Here is a 21,932-nt window from a genome sequence, read left to right on the forward strand (position 1 = left end):
CCAAGCAAATGTTGATTCTTGTTTTATTACGAGCTCTATTGCGTTCTCATTTTGCCAGAAGACTCTCCTCTGTTCGTTTTTTTTTTTATGGGCGATTGTCAGAGGTTTAACGTGATTTAACATGCTCCATGTCAACCTTTCTCGCTCGTTGTGACAACTAACCTATACCACTCCCACAGGATACATGTGGAGCTACTTTTCTCTAGCTGTGTTCAAAATCACCCCTACACTACAGTAATCGAGTTAGTGAATTCGGACACTGAGTGCCGGAAGGGCTGCCTCTTTTGCATAGTTTGTTCTTGCCGTTTAATAATAACTTGAAACTTAACAAACTGGCAGCTCCAGTAGTAATTAAAATCTTTATCTTGAACCCTGTCATGCATACTAGAATGTATAAACCATAATTAAACAAATGATAAATTTAAAAGGAGTTTATATACCTGTATGAAATTACGCTGTAACCACATTGGCAGTGGTTTGGATGGAATGATGATTCAGTTGTCGTCGCCATCTTCTGGTCAGACGCAGGAATTTATTCAGCACAAGCCTGACAGTGCATTATGGGTATTCTCCAGCCGCTGAGCGTACATCAGTTGTACACTCATTATAGCGATGCATTACGGGATTGAATGAGTGCACTTGATAATGTCCACTATGGTTTCGGATACCACTACAATTGGCTTTCCACTCAAATAGTGACCTATTTAAGGGCAAAGGGGGCAATTTCGAACAGCCTTTGTTTACAGATATGACGAGACGTGCACAGACGTATGTACACAATTTCCTGTGAAAACCCACTAGGTATAAAATACAAACATGTATAATAGACTTACCATAGTGACATAGTTACACAAATCAGCCTATTTTTTAAAGGGACTTTGGTTTTTGCCCAAATATTCTTCTTCAGGTTTAAATGTAAACATAAATAAATAAATAAAAATCAGACAATTTTGTTTCTTTACATCATCAGCAGTAAAACATTATAAGAAAACCATTATCCCATTTTTAAGACAAACACTTCAAGCTGCTATATGATTTGTTAATTTCCAATGAAATGAAAGTGTTAAAATAATGTGTACGAGAAAAAAAAATCTCTTTATAAATCTGTTGCCAGAATATCACTTTTATTGAAGTGAAAGTTGCTTGATAATGAATGGCTTTATAAGGCACAGTTCTTTTTATAGCCCAACATGAACTGTTCATATGTATGATGATCGTGCAGTGCTGTATGTTCATGCATCCTGAAGTACATACTTATGGACACTGGTGATATGTAACATACTCTCTCACAAAATTACAATAAATGACATTTTATTAAGGCTATTTTTGGTTTACAGTACTGTTTGCAGATAATCATTATAATCCTGTCAAGAAATCACATTTAAAACAGAAATGTCATATTATGAAATCTCATTCTGGTCTGTGTATTTTGGGTGGTCACAGTTTGCACGTTTGGACGTTCATGGCATTCTCGGGCCAGCCGTACGAGTCCACGGCGAACTCGTCGTAATCTGTGCTGTAGATGAGCGAACGAACAAAAGCCTCTTTATCGTGCGGCTCCGGGTGCAGCGTTGCCATTTCGTGTTTATAGGCGTACTCCACAATCTGTCATGATGCACATAAAAATGATTAGTAAATAGCGCCACGCATGAATCACGGCTGTGGCTTGAGATGTTATGGAGTCGAGCCCACCTTAACAGCCAGCTTGAAGGAAACATCCTGGATGCTTTTGAGAGGAGGATACAGACGCCCCTCTGCAAGATCCTTCTCAGTCACCAGTTCTGCTATAGTCTATAAACACAGCACAAACTGGTGGTGATTATTATGGACTTAACGTGTGGACAATATAAGTCTAATTACACCGTTTGTGTACACGGTGAAAAGAGTAAGAACCTAATTATTCTTCTGCTGTTTGTTTTTCTGATGGACCTGCATCAAATATTCATCCCAGCGTCCCCACTGCTTACATACCTGGATTGTGTAGGCAGTAATAAGTGTTTTTTTCTTGCCTAAGGTCAGCCAGATCCATACCCCCGAAAAAAAACTAACAAGACTAAAACAATAACTAAAACATTTGTTTCGGCTAGATTTTGTTGAAGTCTAGATTTTCGGCTAGGTTGTGTTGTTAACCAAAAATAAGGCGAACATTTAAAACAAAAAATCTCAGTAATTAAAATAAAGCTGAAATCAAATATAAATATTACATAAGAAAATTACTAAATAAAAAAAAATGTAAAAAGCGAATTCAAAATATGAATAGATTCTATTATATAAATAGTAAATAATACTAAAACAATGCTGTGTGATGCAGAATAACAAGTCTCTTGGATAAATGACAGCTGGAAGGTCTTGCAGCTTTAATGAAACTAAAACCAAAGTCATGGTGCTATGTTGTGCTGCCCTCAAAATCATTTCTTTCTTAGTAAATACTTCTAGAGCCCAAACTAACTTTTTGGCTCTATGAGAGTTACTGCAACCTTGACCACTAATAACAACACAATAATGAATCAGTAATCACAATTAGCTTTTGTCATTTTCCAATTTAGAACTACACAAGAAAGACAACACAATTCTTCAGCTACCATCAGCTGCAGTCGCTCATTGTTCTGGTTGCTCCGTTATCGTAGTTGCTTTATTTACATAAATTTCCTGTATCTCCCTCTATTGCTCTCAGATGGTTTGTTTTGTTCACCACTTTGCCATTTCAGGTCACATTGGGTTGCTGGAGTTAGTGATTATAGACCTTCCTGAGACTCGATAGCACAGAACCATAACTTACTGAAATATACAAAAGCCTAGTACGACCAGCGGGGATAGAGATGTTAAGCATTCCCCCCCTGCTGCCGGATGCTGTTTGAAGTTCAGATATCCAGACAGCAGCTTCACTGGAGTTGTCCACAGACTGCAGGAGAAGTGATCCTGCTCGCTCTCGGAGTAGATCGTTCTACTTTGAGCTGCTCTAAAGAGATAAATCTCCCTCATTGGCACATACTGATTTAACATGTGCGTGCGTAAGGCCTTGGCTAACCTTTTTATGCTGCAGTGGTCTGTTTCCAGCATTACAGGGCAGTGGTTCATTGACATTCAAAAAAAGCTCTCGTTTACACAGTCTGATGCAACCATTCACAGTACCTGACTAAAACACTGTCTGGCTGATATCAGGTGAAGCGCAGAGGACAGCTTGACAGATAAGTTCAGTAAAATACAAGATGACATTGCTTGCAGCTATAAAATGGGAGATGTTCGCATATTGAAATGGGATTTTATGGTTTATTACAAGCATATAAATACAGAGAGACAGAAAAGGTAGGGCTGGGAAAAAAGTTATTTTCTGATTATGAATGCAAGGATGGATATACATAGGCACACTATATTGATTGTGTTATATTGTTTGTGGTATTTTATTTTCTTGAAACCTAAGCATTAATATTCATGATATATTTTTCACCCTTAAAAATGTATTTTGGAACTTAAAAAAACAAAGTTTTTGAATAGGATACTGTTATAGTCTCGGTGTAATTTACAAAAAAACGAAATTTGTGAAAACGGTCATGCGTTTACATATTACCTAGCTTTGCGTAGTGTTTCTTTACAAATTAACATCGCCAACTACTGGCCTGGCATGCATAATGCAGTGTTTTTAGTCGTTTTCGCAGATCAGTGTGAACGGGGATTGTTTTGACAATGGTGTCGTCTGTTCGCGAAAAACCCGTACCCGTATGTGCATCCAAAATGTCAGGGCATGCAAGCCTTTTCCTACTACTAGTAGACATATGGAAATAAAACTAAATAAAAATCTTATATTATACATAGATAAATTTGTTCCAAACGTGTTAAAAATGGTCATCTGGCTGGTGACATTTTGTGTAACTTTAATGAGCTGTGACAGATGATCACCAAAACTGTTATGTTATTCAGACTGTCAGCTACTATTTATGTGCAGTTTTTACCCATTTAGTGAAAGTTCGCTACCATTTAATTGTTTTAAACAAACAATTTAGTTTGAGCCCTGTTGTTAATTTTTGAAATGAATATTTTTGCAATGTACAGTTAGAGGTTGATTGTATAATTTTAATATACAAAATTTATAGTTTAGAGATTTTAGCTAATCTGTATTGAATCGAATCAGGAACGGTGTATTAATAGCCAGCCCTAAGAAAGAGAGAGTGAAAGATGGAGACAACAGATTATAATTTAAAAAATGTGATTAGAGAGAAAGTTTCCAGAAACAGTTAACTTTGTTAACAGATTTAGGTAGACAGAAAAGAGCAAGCGAGATTCGATCACCTCAGCCGTGATGAGGAAAATATCCTCGGAGATGTGTCTCATCCCACAAGCGGTGACCCCCAGCCCCACTCCAGGGAACACATAAGCGTTGTTTCCCTGACCGGGGTAAAACTTCCGGCCATCGGGAAGGGTTACCGGATCAAAGGGGCTCCCGCTTGCAAATATCCCCCTTCCCTGCAATATTAAAACAAACAAAAAAAGCTGAAAAAATTAAACAAAATTTTAAATTTTCTGACATTAATGTACACATGCAACTCCTTCAAAAGCACCTCAGTGAGTGTGTAGCACTGCTCAGCAGTGCACTCCGCCTTGCTGGTGGGATTGCTTAGAGCGAAGATAATAGGTCTCTTATTGAAGGTAGCCATTGCCTTGATTATCTCCTCTGTGAAAGCACCAGTGATAGCTGCCACCCCTGTGGAGATGATGAGAAGTATTTGAGTCCAATAGTTCTCATAGGGACTGCTGGGGCAACAGCAGTGTATATATGTATTTATTTACAGTACATCTATACCAATTAAAGCCGTGGGTTTCAGCTCCTTCACAACATCCTCCAGCTTCTTCATTTGCGCATGTTCATGTGCAAACCTCACTTTCTCGTGGGTGAGGTGATCCCTACCCTTAATGGGGGACAGAGAGATGACAATTGACAGAGAAAAAGACAGAAAATTAAAGTGCATCAGGAAAATACAATAGCACAACTCACCGCACTTCATAATGAACACAGATTCTCTACACAGAGAACAAAGTGTGTATGATCTGCCAGATGGGCAATAAAAACATTGCTCAGTGTCTAAAATATACACACTTAAAAATGTCAACCTTTAAAATAGCATAAATGTCATTGCATTAGATAAAGTATAAAAAATATAGCATTTTTATCTGTATATCTGCCATTAATTTTAATGAAAGAAAGTTGGTTTGCTTTTTAATGATTAGGCAATATATAAATACCATTTAGTGGAACTCATCCATATTTAATGTGATGAACTACACCTACACCTTACTGAAAGGAACTGACTTCACACAGCTACAAATACAAAATAATCACAGAAATGGCTCAGAAAAGAGGCAAGTTAGCACTGACAAAAGGTCCAGCATTAAACGGTCTAGCACATGGAATTTGGGTTGATATATTATTATTTAATAAGATGAAATTCTTATATATATATTTTTTTAGATTTGGCTTTTTTGTCAGACACACAAAAAAAGACACACTAGTATTAATTTGAAGCAATAAAAAGACAATCCCATGTTCTTTGGATAAGAAACTATTATGTCAGATAAATAATAACTTTACACAAAACTAACTGCACAGCTAAAATAAAATAAAAAAAATTCTTCATATAATTATATGCATGTATTTATATAATCTGTTAATGGAAAGTATTTTCCTTTATTTCATGCTTAACAGCATCTAATCCGAATGGTGACAGCCTTCCCCTTTAGGATCTGAGCCATTAAGTGATGCAGCCCCGGGCTTCAGAGAAGCGGAAAGAAGCAAGGCATGAGAAAACTGCTGAGATCACAAAGCTCCTCCATCACCAAAAGATTCTTACTCCAAGGAGTTCCAGGGAGGTGGACAGCAACTGGTGTGCCACAAATCACTTGGATGAAAGTAGCATTATCACAACCTCCCTGACCTCTTTGTCTTTATCAATCTAACATAGCCAAACGATCTGTTAAGCTTGAAATAACAAAATCATCCATTGAATTCTAAAAATGTTCTGATGAAGACCTACAGTAATGTTCATGAACAATCAATGAACATGATTGAATGAGAAGAGTGTAAATTCCAATTCAAATCACATGGTGTGTTTGAACGTCAAAACTAATATAAATATATCTTGATGACCTCACCTTAACGATAAGTCCTTTAGAGTCCACCATCCAGATTTTCTTTATACACTGCTCACGAGGAAGCCCCTCTTTCTCCATCGCCATAATGATCAGCTCAGCTATGCCCATTGCAGCCTGAAAACATAAAAATGCTGTTAAATCAAAAGATATACATTTCACATACAGATCTAAAAAACAAACTCAACTTCACAATAATTCAATAAAAATATCACAGCTTGACTCCAAAATAAATCAATTTCTTACATCTTAAAATAATAATTTCATACATTTTTTAAAAGTTGGATTGACAGACAAGATGAACCACCATATGAATGAAAATGGGTTAGCTACCATCAAAACACTGTCTGGAACAACTCACACACACACAGACAGACACACACAGACAGACAGACACACACAGACAGACACACACAGACAGACACACACACCTCCCCTGCACCCTGAAATACGATGGTGTGGTTGCACATTTTGCTCATGGTAATGCGAAGGGCAGCCAGCAGTCCCGCCACAGCCACAGAAGCAGTACCTACGAGACAGGAAACACAAATATATTTTACTGAGTTTATCTAATCTCTGTGGTAAGAAGAAAAACTGGACATAAAAGTAGGAGCTGAGGCTTGAGACTCAACTCTGGAAACTCAATTCTAAACACCAAGGTGGAGTTTATTTGGAGGTGAATTTCTGTAGGAATTGTCAAAGGAGTGAGATAAGCAGCTGCTAATAGATTCTCACCCTGTCTAAGACGAAATCCACTCAAAACTCTAGAGAACTGCTGATTTGGGGATGAGTCTGTTAAATGTACATCAGTGTGGTTGCCTTCAGTGAAGTCTAGCTATTACATACATGAACAGTTAGAGAATTCTAAACTTTATTTCTGAATGGCCCATATACATATATATATATATAAAATGAAAAAAATATAATATTATGTTGTATCATGTTGGACAATGGGGGACCTTCAAGTAAAAAAGTTTGAGAACCACTGGCCTGGACACGTAAAAAATTTGCAAACTGTATTTGAAATGTAAAACTATTCCAAGTACCTCCAATGTCAACAACTCCCATTTAAAATAAATTGGATATGGCCGATCAGCTATGCTCGCTTCATGGTGGACACATATGGTTAACTATGGTTAAACTCAATTTCAAACAATAAGCTTGTGTTATATTTGGTGTTTGAAATGTGTCTGCAATGATAATGTAAAAAAAGGATAGAGTGAGGTGGATGGTAGAAAATAGACTCTTTATCGAATCATAAATATAAGAGGGGTTTAAGCAACAGTATGAAGGAAAATCAGAGTGAGAGATTTGGTCTGAATGAGTAACTTACAATCATTGATTTCAGCATTCGCTCAAAATGACTGCACTACAGATTAGGAACCAGCTTAAGCATAACATTATGACATTTTAATTGACCTAAATAATACCGTATACTGTATGTGTTGTCTGTGCTTTCATTTAGTGCAAGAGAGATTAAAACAAGTGTGCAACTAAAATCTCTTTTAGTGCCCATACCTTGGATGTCATCATTGAACGTGAGGTACTTATTGCGGTATTTACTCAGTAGACGGAAGGCGTTGGTGTTGGCAAAATCCTCAAACTGGATTAGGCAGTTCACCCCATACCTGTGCATAACAGAAACATCAATATATATTTCTTCAGAGCTCAAGAAACAACTAAATGAAAGATAATATCAAAGGAATTATAAAAAACAAGTATAAAGAATCCTTACAAAATGGAAATTAAAATGGTCCAAATCATCACAGGCTAAAACTGTAAATAACTCTTTTATCATTTCAAATAAAGCTGCTAGCTAATGCACGCCACTTCAGCCTGCAGAGGGGGCCATCCAACTGCTCCTCAAGCCCATCATAGATGGGGTTGTTCAATCCCGAAGGGTTTTTTCCTTCTCAGTGTGGACCTGAGACTGTTATTGTTTCTTCGTAGTTGTTTCCACAGCCAAACACAACTCTCAAAGATCAGAAAAGAAAATAACAACCCTTGTATGATCAGTTTGCTAATGATGTGGTAACATCATGGCCTCTAATTCTCCCACTGAAATACTAAGACAAACATTCAAACGTGGCTATTCAAAATCAATAGCCAATGAACTGCACACACACAAGCAACTTAAAAAAAAAACTAGTGACAATTCAGTGGTTTCTCATATTATACATCCAGTCAGCAGAACTATTGAAAGAATAGTATAGATCAACTAACTGATTCCCCAATGAAAAATAGCGGGCAGAGATCCCCATCAGAGTTTGATGCAATATTAGAGGTCCCAGACACCCAAGCATTGGAAACAGGATGGGTAAACACTGCAGTGTGGCACTGTAGAGAGCCAGCCTGTCACTCAACCCAATATAAGAAGAACAGATCTGCATTGCTGCCTAGAGCTGCCATGCATCATTCAAACACACAAAGGGATTGGCTCATTGTTTTCATAATGACAGCTGTCTCTTGAAGCATACATCCGTTTCTCTATTTCTGTCAACAACATCATGAATGAGACAAAATTAAACATCCGAGTGGTTTTGCAAACTAGATCAGATGATTCACTGAAAGTATTTGACTCATATGATTCGTTCACAAGGAAAGCTAGGGTGGATGTCAAACATTTATGTGAATACATCTCACACAAAATCATCATAAGACTTCAGAAGGCTTGGAATAAGGCATTTGAAAATGTTTTATGATACTTAAATAGTGCTTCAACTGCATGTAATTTTGTAACTCAATTTCCTTATGTGGAGAAGAGTGTCCATGGTTATCTTCAAAAATTGAATTGCAAGTCATACAGTTTTAGAAAAAAAATGAGAGTAAATGCAGAGAAATGTCATTATTTGTGAACTAATCCTTTATTTGTGAACTAATCCTTTATATGATACAAAATGGTCAGTATTGTGTGGTCAGACATGCTGCTAAAACAGAAAAACGCCATTAAGTTTTCATTGTCTCCAGAGACTTTCCAGCACCAAAGCACTCTAGGTAAACAAGGTTTAATGAGCTCAGAAACCCTTTTAAAGTTTTTAAGAAACCTCCGATCTGGGGACACGTCTCAGGACAGTCTTTATAATCAAACTGCAGTCTAAACTCTTACATACAGTGGGGAGAACAAGTATTTGATACACTGCCGATTTTGCATGTAGAAGCATGTAGAAGTCTGTAATTTTTATCATACCATTTTATTTTTATCAACTATGAGAGACGGAATCTAAAACAAAAATCCAGAAAATCACGTTGTATGATTTTTAAATAATTAATTTGCATTTTATTGCATTACATAAGTATTTGATCACCTACCAACCAGTAAGAATTCCGGCTCTCACAGACCTGTTAGTTTTTTTTTTAAGAAGCCCTCCTGTTCTCCACTCATTACCTGTATTAACTGCACCTGTTTGAACTCGTTACCTGTATAAAACACACCTGTCCACACACTCAATCAAACAGACTCCAACCTCTCCACAATGGCCAAGACCAGAGAGCTGTGTAAGGACATCAGGGATAAAATTGTAGACCTGCACAAGGCTGGGACGGGCTACAGGACAATAGGCAAGCAGCTTGGTGAGAAGGCAACAACTGTTGGTGCAATTATTATAAAATGGAAGAAGTTCAAGATGACGGTCAATCTCCCTTGTTCTGGGGCACCATGCAAGATCTCTCCTCGTGGGGCATCAATGATCATGAGGAAGGTGAGGGATCATCCCAGAACTACATGGCAGGACCTGGTCAATGACCTGAAGAGAGCTGGGACCACAGTCTCAAAGAAAACCATTAGTAACACACTACGCCGTCATGGATTAAAATCCTGCAGCGCACGCAAGGTCCCACTGCTGAAGCCAGCGCATGTCCAGGCCCGTCTGAAGTTTGCCAATGACCATCTGGATGATCCAGAGGAGGAATGGGAGAAGGTCATGTGGTCTGATGAGACAAAAATAGAGCTTTTTGGTCTAAACTCCACTTGCCGTGTTTGGAGGAAGAAGGATGAGTACAACCCCAAGAACACCATCACAACCGTGAAGCATGGAGGTGGAAACATTCTTTGGGGATGCTTTTCTGCAAAGGGGACAGGACGACTGCACCGTATTGAGGGGAGGATGGATGAGGCCATGTATCGCTAGATCTTGGCCAACAACATCCTTCCCTCACTAAGAGCATTTGAAGATGGGTCGTGGCTGGGTCTTCCAGCATGACAACGACCCGAAACACATAGCCAGGGCAACTAAGGAGTGGCTCCGTAAGAAGCAACTCAAGGTCCAGGAGTGGCCTAGCCAGTCTCCAGACCTGAACCCAATAGAAAATCTTTGGAGGGAGCTGAAAGTCCGTATTGCCCAGCGACAGCCCTGAAACCTGAAGGATCTGGAGAAGGTCTGTATGGAGGAGTGGGCCAAAATTCCTGCTGCAGTGTGTGCAAACCTGGTCCCCGAAACACATAGCCAGGGCAACTAAGGAGTGGCTCCGTAAGAAGCAACTCAAGGTCCTGGAGTGGCCTAGCCAGGCTCCAGACCTGAACCCAATAGAAAATCTTTGGAGGGAGCTGAAAGTCCGTATTGCCCAGCGACAGCCCCGAAACCTGAATAATCTGGAGAAGGTCTGTATGGAGGAGTGGGCCAAAATCCCTGCTGCAGTGTGTGCAAACCTGGGGTGTTTCTCAATTCTTATTTGTGCATCCTCGTTTCCTTTCCTCGCTTCCTTTCCTCGCGTCTCAGCTCTACCCCCTGGAAGACGCGGGGGAAGGCTGCAAGGAAAGGAAATGAGGATGGAGGAATCGAATGAAAGTTTTTTTATACATTGGAATACTTGATCACTCGAGCGTCACTTTACAGCGTCATCAGCAGCGCTCAAAAGATCTGCCCTTATGTTGTTGAAGTTTGGTTATTTAAGAAATTCATAATAAATAATAATAAAGCAAGATACCCTGTTGAAATATGTGACATGTGTGGTTTATATAAACTGCAATAAAATTATATAGCTATAAAATTATTGTGACCGATGTGAAGGGGGAGGAGAATTTACACTTGCGTCACGTTAAGTCAATAAAACACTTCCGCATAGGATACACCTGTGTATCCTCGCTCATAGCTCCTCTGGAAGCCTCCTCACTCCTCGATCCTCGCCTCCTCGCGGTGCAATTAGAGAATTGAGATGTCCTTCAAGATGGCTGAGCTCGATCGGTTTCCGGGTCATAGGATGGAGGACGGAGGAGCGAGGAGACGAGGAGGGATATTGAGAAGCACCCCTGGTCAAGAACTACAGGAAACATGATCTCTGTAATTGCAAACAAAGGTTTCTGTACCAAATATTAAGTTCTGCTTTTCTGATGTATCAAATACTTTTGTCATGCAATAAAATACAAATGAATTACTTAAAAATCATACAATGTGATTTTCTGGATTTTTGTTTTAGATTCTGTCACTCACAGTTGAAGAGTACCTATGATAAAATTACAGACTTCTACATGCTTTGTAAGTGAGAAAACCTGCAAAATCGGCAGTGTATCAAATACTTGCTCTCCCCACTGTATCTACAGGACGCGGCAGGAAAGCAGTCCAGAGAGACTGACGGAGTAATTGCTCATGGATTTGGCAGATATAAATAGGAAGTAGAGAAAGTGAGTCATAATCCCAACATGCTCCCAACATGATCTGCTGTAGCACATCATCAGAGGATGGAGATGAAAAATGAGATCATAACCTCCTGATCTACCTCAACAGTGGTTGAAAAAGAAATTAAGATTATTATTAGAACAAGAAAATCTCTGCCAACATAATACCATTTAATATTTGAGATAATACTAGTTAAGTATAGCTCTCGCGGTTGTTTATTTTGGGTAAATGTGCATGAGAAAGAGACAGAATGAGGCGGAAACAACTAGCCGACAAAACAAAGCACCCATTCGGTGCATTGTGCTCTCATTCTCACCAAAGCTTGTTGTCTTTTTCTGGCGCCTCGTTCAATCAGATCCATAATGCACCTCTGCGTCTGTTGTAAAACTCAAACAAAGAGCTGGCTGAGAATCAGCTCCACTGGTCCTCTCCACCAAAAGTCAGGCCAGACAATGACAGACACACCCAAGCACATTGAGAGCTACAGGATCTCAGTCTCCCCTCATCTGCCTTTACCTCCAGACAGGAGAAGAAAGCATTGGGGTGTTAAGAGGAGCCAATATTAAATCTCTCTCCGGGACAGCTGTGCCATACTTTTAGGGAGAGAAAAAGCATGAAAAAAAATAATAATTTTGCAAACAGGCAACTTGCTTTGGTTCTGTCCTAAAAATGATCTCAGTCAACAGATCAGTATCTGGGAATGAGAAAACTTTCTAGGCTGCTTTTAGAAAGAAATTTCTCCACAAGCATTCTGGTTAATGCACTTCCGTTAACATTTTGGTGCTCTGTGCTTGGAAAATGGCACAAGCAAGCAAGTGGCAAACACTTGTGAGACTGTTGCAGGTTGAGTTAAGTAAGAACTGCAAAAATCAAAGAAAATTAAGTCCATTTTTATGGATGTAACATGTAGACTATGTTGTGTTTTGTTGTTCCCATGTGACCTAGTTTCTCAGTTTGTTTGATAAGTCATTTTGTTCACCTGTTGTCTAATTAATTCTCTCATTAGTTCCCTTTGTTTGTTCCATGCATTTAAACCCTGAGTTCTCCTTCATTCTATGTCCGTTCTCATCAGTGTTACGTCCATGTTAAGATGGTTGTGATTCAGTTTCCCTGAGAATTTCATGGGTTTTGAATTAAAGACTGTTTTTGTTATTTTCTCGTCTTCGTGAGCTTCTTACACAACCGTACCATGACAATGGATTCTTTGTAGAGTATTAAAAAAGACAAGGTTTTAATAAATTACATATTATAAGTATTTATGTATTATGTTATTATTTGTTGTACTGCCTTTATGCTGACTTAAAAAAAAAGTATCAAGGTAATTGCTGTAATTTAATTAAAAAATGTGATCTATATATAATCTAATGTGAATTAGGAAAACACAAAAGTACTGCAAGTAAAATAATAATACTATAAATATTTCTGCATTTCATTAAGACATTGTTTACTATGTTTATTAATCCATTTTCCTTATGGGGACTTTCTCACACTGTATTCCTGATACTTGAGCTCAGGTTTTGCTGTTTTAACCAGGACATTTGGTCACCACATCTCACAATTCCCAAATCAATGTTTCAGGCATATGGAATCTGGAGACTGTAGCCAGCAAATTCTATACAAACCATAATATACTCCAGTCTCAGTCTAAATGATCGTAGGACGGAAGCTTGGCTCCATCACTCCTAAAGTGGAATGCAGTAAATGAGCTCAGAGCCCATGAGAGACTGTTGAACCCATCTCCACACCATCGCTAATACACCAAGGCCCTTTGTGCCTTTTTGTTTCATTCACTGTTGATTTACTACTTGTTTCTCTCTAGGTACATTATTTGCCCCAGACAGAAGTGCAGGAAAAATTATCTTTTGATAAAAGCATAGACCTTTGAAGCTAACCAGCCAGATCTCACTGCAGCACTTCAGCTTTTGTACACTAACAGGAACGCAACATGGCTGTTGGGAATTAAGCATTTCTCATAAAGTGGTTTGCTCAGACATAACAACATTCTTAGAGTTGAGAAAAGAGAGATGAAAAACACAGCCACTAGGTTTAGGTTTAGCATAATCCTGCTGCGCCCATACTGACCACACATACTCAGGACGTTTGCTGAGATTGGGTCTAAGGATTCTGGTAGAGCTGACACACTTTCAAAGATTTTCTTTTCCCTGCATGACTACCGCGCAACCCACGGGCCTCCGTATTACAGGTCATGGTAAAAATCTTGTCCAAACACAGCTGTTCAACCAAAGATTTAAATCCGTGCACACACACAATACCAACACATTATCTGCAGTCAAATTCCAGACAGGTTTGCACACATTATCAGGTGTAAAGTTAAACTGATAAACTCCCACATCTTCTTCATATGCCAAGGGTGAATATCTCAAACGAACACCCAGGACCTCATTAATACAATTTTGCAAAGATTTCATCCTAAAAGTATGTGCATGCACAAAGTTCACTTTACAAAAACTTTATAAATCCAAGTTAGTGAAAGAGTGTTTATTCACCAAGATAACCACATATGGAGCTAATAAATGTGTCTTTTAAATGTGCATGACCTCATTTGAATTTAATTTTCATATACATTGTTTATGTTTTTGAAGTCTCCAATGCTCGCCAATTGCATTCACTTGATTAAAAACACTTGATTAAATTCACACAAAAATTAAAATTCTGTCAGTAATTACTCACCCTCATGTTGTTCCAACCCCGTAAGACTTTCGTTCATCTTCGGAACACAAATTAAGATATTTTTGATGAAATCTGAGAGCTGGCTCACTCCTTCATAGGCTGCTAGGTAATCGATATCTGCCATCCCAGAAAAGCTGGTATAGACATCGTTAAAATAGTCCAAGTGACTACCGTGGCTGAACCTTAAGTTTATCAAACGACGATAATACTTTTTGTGAACAAAAAACAAACAAAAATAACGACTTTATTAAACTATTAATTTTCTTCTGTGTGGGCCTCACGCAGTGTAACAGCGCAGCTCTTCTGGGTTGTACGTCAGAACGTAGGCTTACTATTGGTGAGCCTTCGTTCTGACATACAACCCAGAAGCGCTGCGCTGTTACACTACGTGAACTCACTCAGAGGCCCACACAGAAGAAAATGAATAGTTGAAAAAAGTTGTTGTTTTTGTTTGTTTTTTGTGCACAAAAAGTATTCTCGTTGCTTGATAAACTTTGATAAACTTGAGCCACTGAAGTCACTTGGACTATTTTAACAATGTCTTTACTAACTTTTCTGGGATGGCAGATATCGATTACCTAGCAGCCTATGAAACAGTGAGCCAGTTCTCAGATTTCATCGAAAATATCTTAATTTGTGTTCCGAAGATGAACAAAATTCTTAGCGGGTTGGAACAACATGAGGGTGAGCAAATACAGACTGAATTTTCATTTTTGGGTGAACTAACCCTTTAATGGGACAGGCAGGCAATACATTCACTCTCTGAATTTGGTGCTCCTCTCCAGCACACACCGGCTCCCACGGGGCCCATGGGGCTTCGCAGGCTGCTCTTTCTATTAAAACACTCCTTAAATTCCCATTCCTCAATTCCCATCTGCATAGAAAAATCAAGCAACATTCCCATCCATCACTTTTCCTAACATGGCTTCGTAACGGTGCCCTAAGATGGCCCGTGTTACCATAGCGATAGCTGGAACACCGTCACCACTACAGCTCTGTGAAAAGCAACAAGCTCAAATTAAATAATTTGACATGGGAATTGTGCCGGTGCACACAGAGGGGCTAAAGAAGACAGATACTTTTCAGTCTGTTCTGGGAGCGGGTGGGAAAACAAAGTCAACCCCCACAAACTACTTCAGCACCACAAGACAAAGCCTTAGAAGCAAAAAAAAAAAAAAATCTATTCTTGAATTAACTACATCATAAAAGAAGCATAACAACCCCCCGCAAAAATACTCCCGGCATCCTAAAATGCAGCTTTTTTTCTGGATGTTTCTTTATATGTTTTTCTACACTCCTTAAACAAAACAAATACCTCAAAGAGCATCTATGCCCACTATCTGCTCTAGTTAAGCTTCTTAAAGCCATTGTGGCACAGAAAAGTGGCCTGGTGGGGATTGGTGTCATTATTCTTCATCACTCTCGAAAAAAAGGCTTGATGGGAAACAGAGCACCTGCAGGCTGTTAAACTTATGGTCTGAAAGAATATACAGTGCATTTAATAATTTTTCTTTGTCTTATCTATAAATTTTATTTCAAACGGCCATAGTTATTTTTGCCATTGTTATCAAATGTATTGAAATAAAGGCAGATTTTTGCATTTCACTGGAAAAAACAACAACAACTGGATTGCAGTCCACCAATAGACGGTTGTGTGCAGTTTCTTCAAATATTTTTTAACTTTAAAACAGAGAGAAGTTTAGAACTGTTCATGTCACTGAAAGAGAATGGTCATGGGTTCGATTCCCAGTAAAAGAACAAACTAATGGCTCCCAAAAAAGGCCCTTTATTGGTTTATTGGTAAGTTGATTTGGCTAAATGTAAATGTAATGTAAATTTAGCACTTATCCAGCAACCTTTTCCTAAAGCATCTAGCCTCTGATTTTTTAAATTATAAGGAGTTTATTAAAAATCCCCAGGACTGTAATCATTTGTCAGTCGGCAACCTATAATCACTATATTCATTTTCCACCAACTCTGCACTTTTGGGGAAAAGTGATGCTTTTCCCTGTAGTTTCATGTCCACCCCGTTATTATAGAATCATGGCTATATTCTTCCAGCTGGAGGGAAATCAGATACTGGGGTTTTTGAGTTCTCCTTTAAATACAGCCATGTGTGGCACTACGTTCTTATGACATCCTCCATCAAACCAGGACACACCAGAGCCTAAAGCAACAGATAGACCTTTGACAAAGACCCTGGTTCTTAAATGTTAATGGTGTTAATCAGTGCAAAACTGGTTCTAGGTGGTTGCTAGGGCATTTCTTGTTGGGTGCTAGGTTTCTGTGGGGTTTTAGGTGGTTTCTTACACTTTCAGATCAAAAGAGCCCACCATAAAAGCCCTATGATATTCTGGTCCCTAGATACTGTTTGTGTCTCTCCTACAATGCAAGTATATGGGAATTTTCTTCATACTTTTGCATCCCCCAAAAGTACAATGACTTAAGTAATAGCACATATCTCCTAAACAACTTGATTGATTATATTCATGTCTGTAGAATAGCTAGTGCAACTACACGCTACAATGTGTAATCAGTAAGAGTTCAAGTTAATAGTAATGCTTGCATAAACATATTCGACTAATAAAGACTTAAAGGGGTCCTATGATGCCCTTTTTATGGAGCCTTGATTTTGTTTTTGAGGTGTACAATGCTTTCATGCTTGGTTTCAATGAAGACTCTTATTCCGAAATACGAAATGTGCTGTGATTGGTTAGCTGGGCCAGTGTGTTGTGATTGCCACCGCTGCACCGCATAGCGCGTGTTCTGGAAATGTCAAGCCCCTTACCATAACCGCAAGCTCTACTCAGATGTAAATATTGAGGATAGTGTCAGTTTCAAACCAATTCAAGCCTGATTCAGACTTAGGAATGCTAACAAACAAGAGGATCGTCCAGAACGGATTTCATGCATGGACTTTTCAAGCACTGATTTTACAGGACGTTTCAGAGTAGTATGTTTTTTTTGTTTTGTTTTCTACATTTTAGATACAATGTTATACACCATTTAATTATGATATTTATCGGAGAATTATGGTAAAACAAACAGTGATCGATCACAAAACCAAGGTTAATTTTCATAAGGGGCGGTGAACAGCCTTACAAAAGCGAGAGCTTACAAAAGCTACAGTAAACAACACTACAGTATATCAACACTAATGTTAGCTAGCGGGTGAGCGGAGGCAAGCTTTGCCCTTTGTTTACATCATAGCATCAACATAAAACTTAGGCTATAATTGGAACTGTTAATAGAAAATGCAATTACAAATTATAAGACAGTACAAGTTGTGATCAAAAAACAACAGATTGTCCCGACAATTTCGAAAACGGAAAATTTCAGGAGAAGCTTTTGTGCATAGTGGTTCTGGAAGCGGCTTTCCGTCAAAAGGGCAGCACACAGATAAACGTTGGGATTATAATGCTTAGGAACAGTGTATAAATACATTTAAACCACTCTGAGTTTGGAAACGGGGTGGAGAAAACAGCGTCTCTTTGACATAGCGACAACAATGTCTACTCTAATGCTGTCACGATCCACACACGGGAAACAGGGGTAGATCCAAGTGCAGTGTTTATTAATGGGTAATCCGTAATCGTGAACCAGTCCAGGCAGGGGTCAAAACCAAAGAAGCAATCAAACATAAACATAAACAAAACAACAGGCATTAACGAACTCAGAACTCAGAAGTGGCGTGACGATTACAAGGATTCCGTGACACATACTAAAACAGACAGGGTTATATACACAGGGAAAGACAATGCTAATGGGGAATTGGCTGAGTGCAATGATTAGTGACAAGGGACAGCTGAGTGCAATGAAGAACAAGGATCGTGGGGAATGTAGTTCAGAATGTGACAAACACCGTGGGGAAGGAGGACATCTAGTGGTGACCCAGGGAACTCAAACCAGACACTGTGACATAACCCTCCTCCTACGGAGCGGCTACCAGACGCTCCAAGACATAACACACAAAACAAGAGTCCAGGCGGGAGGTGAAATGGTGGAGGATCAGGGGGCGGGATGGGGGGCCAGGTCCATGGAGGGGAACAGGAACAAGGGGTGACGACTTAGCTGGCGGCCAGGGCGAAACCGACAGTCCATCGGGCGGCCAGGGCGGAGACGACCCTTCGGGCGGCCAGGGCGGAGCAGACCGTCCATCGGGCGGCCAGGGCGGAGACGACCCCTCGGGCGGCCAGGGCGGAGACGACCCCTCGGGCGGCCAGGGCGGAGACGACCCCTCGGGCGGCCAGGGCGGAGACGACCCCTCGGGCGGCCAGGGCGGAGACGACCCCTCGGGCGGCCAGGGCGGAGACGACCCCTCGGGCGGCCAGGGCGGAGACGACCCCTCGGGCGGCCAGGGCGGAGACGACCCCTCGGGCGGCCATGGCGGTGAAGACCAAGGAGGGACAGGGACAGACCCTGGCTCAGGAACAGTCACAGACACCACCGGCTCAGGAACTGGAACAGACACCACCTGCTCAGGAACTGGAACAGACACCACCGGCTCAGGAACTGGAACAGACACCACCGGCTCAGGAACTGGAACAGACACCACCGGCTCAGGAACTGGAACAGACACCACCGGCTCAGGAACTGCAACAGACACCACCGGCTCAGGAACTGCAACAGACACCACCGGCTCAGGAACTGCAACAGACACCACCGGCTCAGGAGCTGCAACAGACACCACCGGCTCAGGAGCTGCAACAGACACGGGCACCGGCTCAGGAACAGACACGGGCACCGGCTCCGGCTCTGGAACAGCAGACACCGGCTCCGGCTCTGGAACAGCAGACACCGGCTCCGGCTCTGGAACAGCAGACACCGGCTCCGGCTCTGGAACAGCAGACACCGGCTCCGGCTCTGGAACAGCAGACACCGGCTCCGGCTCTGGAACAGCAGACACCGGCTCCGGCTCTGGAACAGCAGACACCGGCTCCGGCTCTGGAACAGCAGACACCGGCTCCGGCTCTGGAACAGCAGACACCGGCTCCGGCTCTGGAACAGCAGACACCGGCTCCGGCTCTGGAACAGCAGACACCGGCTCCGGCTCTGGAACAGCAGACACCGGCTCCGGCTCTGGAACAGCAGACACCGGCTCCGGCTCTGGAACAGCAGACACCGGCTCCGGCTCTGGAACAGCAGACACCGGCTCCGGCTCTGGAACAGCAGACACCGGCTCCGGCTCTGGAACAGCAGACACCGGCTCCGGCTCTGGAACAGCAGACACCGGCTCCGGCTCTGGAACAGCAGACACCGGCTCCGGCTCTGGAACAGCAGACACCGGCTCCGGCTCTGGAACAGCAGACACCGGCTCCGGCTCTGGAACAGCAGACACCGGCTCCGGCTCTGGAACAGCAGACACCGGCTCCGGCTCTGGAACAGCAGACACCGGCTCCGGCTCTGGAACAGCAGACACCGGCTCCGGCTCTGGAACAGCAGACACCGGCTCCGGCTCTGGAACAGCAGACACCGGCTCCGGCTCTGGAACAGCAGACACCGGCTCCGGCTCTGGAACAGCAGACACCGGCTCCGGCTCTGGAACAGCAGACACCGGCTCCGGCTCTGGAACAGCAGACACCGGCTCCGGCTCTGGAACAGCAGACACCGGCTCCGGCTCTGGAACAGCAGACACCGGCTCCGGCTCTGGAACAGCAGACACCGGCTCCGGCTCTGGAACAGCAGACACCGGCTCCGGCTCTGGAACAGCAGACACCGGCTCCGGCTCTGGAACAGCAGACACCGGCTCCGGCTCTGGAACAGCAGACACCGGCTCCGGCTCTGGAACAGCAGACACCGGCTCCGGCTCTGGAACAGCAGACACCGGCTCCGGCTCTGGAACAGCAGACACCGGCTCCGGCTCTGGAACAGCAGACACCGGCTCCGGCTCTGGAACAGCAGACACTGGCTCCGGCTCTGGAACAGCAGACACCGGCTCCGGCTCTGGAACAGCAGACACCGGCTCCGGCTCTGGAACAGCAGACACTGGCTCCGGCTCTGGAACAGCAGACACTGGCTCCGGCTCTGGAACAGCAGACGTGTAGTGGACAGTCTCTGGAACGGCAGACAGCCTGTGCCTCCTCCACGCATGCAGTGCCGCCACCGCATAACAGAGGAAGACCGCTCTCTTGGCCGTGGCAGGACTGATGGTGGGCGGCTCCGAGACAATCTCAGGGATGACAGCGGGCTGCTCGGAGGGGACGGCCTCCGGGACGACAGCGGGCTGCTCGGAGGGGACGTCCTCCGGGACGACAGCGGGCTGCTCGGAGGGGACGGGCTGCTCGGAGGGGACGGCCTCCGGGACGACAGCGGGCTGCTCGGAGGGGACGTCCTCCGGGACGACAGCGGGCTGCTCGGAGGGGACGGCCTCCGGGTCTTTGGGAAGACTGGCAATCTTCCTCCTCCTCCGCCGTTTCTGATGGTGAGGCGGCGACATCAAACCTACTGCCTCTGGGGATTCTGTGACGTCCGTGACCGCCTCTGGGGGTGTTGCAGTCTCCTGCGAGGGTATGGAAGCCATGTCAGGAGACACAGGCGGGAGTGGTGTATCCCATTGGCTACGATGATGAAGGTAACTGGTGAATCCCCAAAAGTCCAGGATCTCCAGCCCCTTCATCTCCCAGCCCGGCAATGGGTCGTCAAGACACTTATTAAAAAGGTCCTTGAGTGTGGCCTCATTGTATCCCATACCTCTCGAGAGAGTCCAAAAAAATTGGGATAGATCACCCACCGACCGGCCCTGCTGACGTAGATAGGCCAGATTACCAAAACGTCCCATCCTCTCCTCAGCAGTGCTTGGAGGAGCGATACGAATACCCGTACTGCTGGATCTGTGCATATTGACGGAATCCTTCTGTCACGATCCACACACGGGAAACAGGGGTAGATCCAAGTGCAGTGTTTATTAATGGGTAATCCGTAATCGTGAACCAGTCCAGGCAGGGGTCAAAACCAAAGAAGCAATCAAACATAAACATAAACAAAACAACAGGCATTAACGAACTCAGAACTCAGAAGTGGCGTGACGATTACAAGGATTCCGTGACACATACTAAAACAGACAGGGTTATATACACAGGGAAAGACAATGCTAATGGGGAATTGGCTGAGTGCAATGATTAGTGACAAGGGACAGCTGAGTGCAATGAAGAACAAGGATCGTGGGGAATGTAGTTCAGAATGTGACAAACACCGTGGGGAAGGAGGACATCTAGTGGTGACCCAGGGAACTCAAACCAGACACTGTGACAAATGCACATCAACAGGCCTCACACCTTTTTTTGTGTATTCCATAAAATTGTGACTTCACAAAATGAAAAAGAGGTTGTAGTCCAAACGAGTCGTTTGTTGTAGTTCTTGGAAAGTGAGTTCTGTTAAATAAAATATCTCCATTTAGAGTGGATTTTAAGCTTTGTATCCTTGCAGATCTTTTTTATGCTCAAATATTACACACTAACTAAAGTTGAACAAGTAAAAAAAAAAAAGCAT

At 42.3% G+C, this 21,932-nt stretch overlaps 1 protein-coding gene across 1 annotated transcript in view; it reads right to left on the reverse strand.

Annotated features, from left to right (window-relative positions):
* Nucleotides 1–1,105: 1,105 nt before the first annotated feature.
* me1 (malic enzyme 1, NADP(+)-dependent, cytosolic) overlaps nt 1,106–21,932 on the reverse strand; it is an 83,201-nt gene continuing 62,374 nt past the window's right edge. The window contains exons 7-14 of the mRNA XM_079625731.1: nt 7,660–7,769; nt 6,573–6,670; nt 6,145–6,258; nt 4,799–4,904; nt 4,557–4,699; nt 4,288–4,461; nt 1,693–1,791; nt 1,106–1,605 (exon numbers count right to left, since the gene is read on the reverse strand). Of these exons, the coding sequence (XP_079481857.1) occupies nt 1,438–1,605; nt 1,693–1,791; nt 4,288–4,461; nt 4,557–4,699; nt 4,799–4,904; nt 6,145–6,258; nt 6,573–6,670; nt 7,660–7,769 (1,012 nt within the window). The 3' untranslated portion in view covers nt 1,106–1,437. The remainder of the gene's footprint in view (nt 1,606–1,692; nt 1,792–4,287; nt 4,462–4,556; nt 4,700–4,798; nt 4,905–6,144; nt 6,259–6,572; nt 6,671–7,659; nt 7,770–21,932) is intronic.

This window comes from Phoxinus phoxinus (genome assembly GCF_949152265.1).
Source record: "Phoxinus phoxinus genome assembly, chromosome: 10".
Lineage (NCBI taxonomy): Eukaryota > Metazoa > Chordata > Actinopteri > Cypriniformes > Leuciscidae > Phoxinus > Phoxinus phoxinus.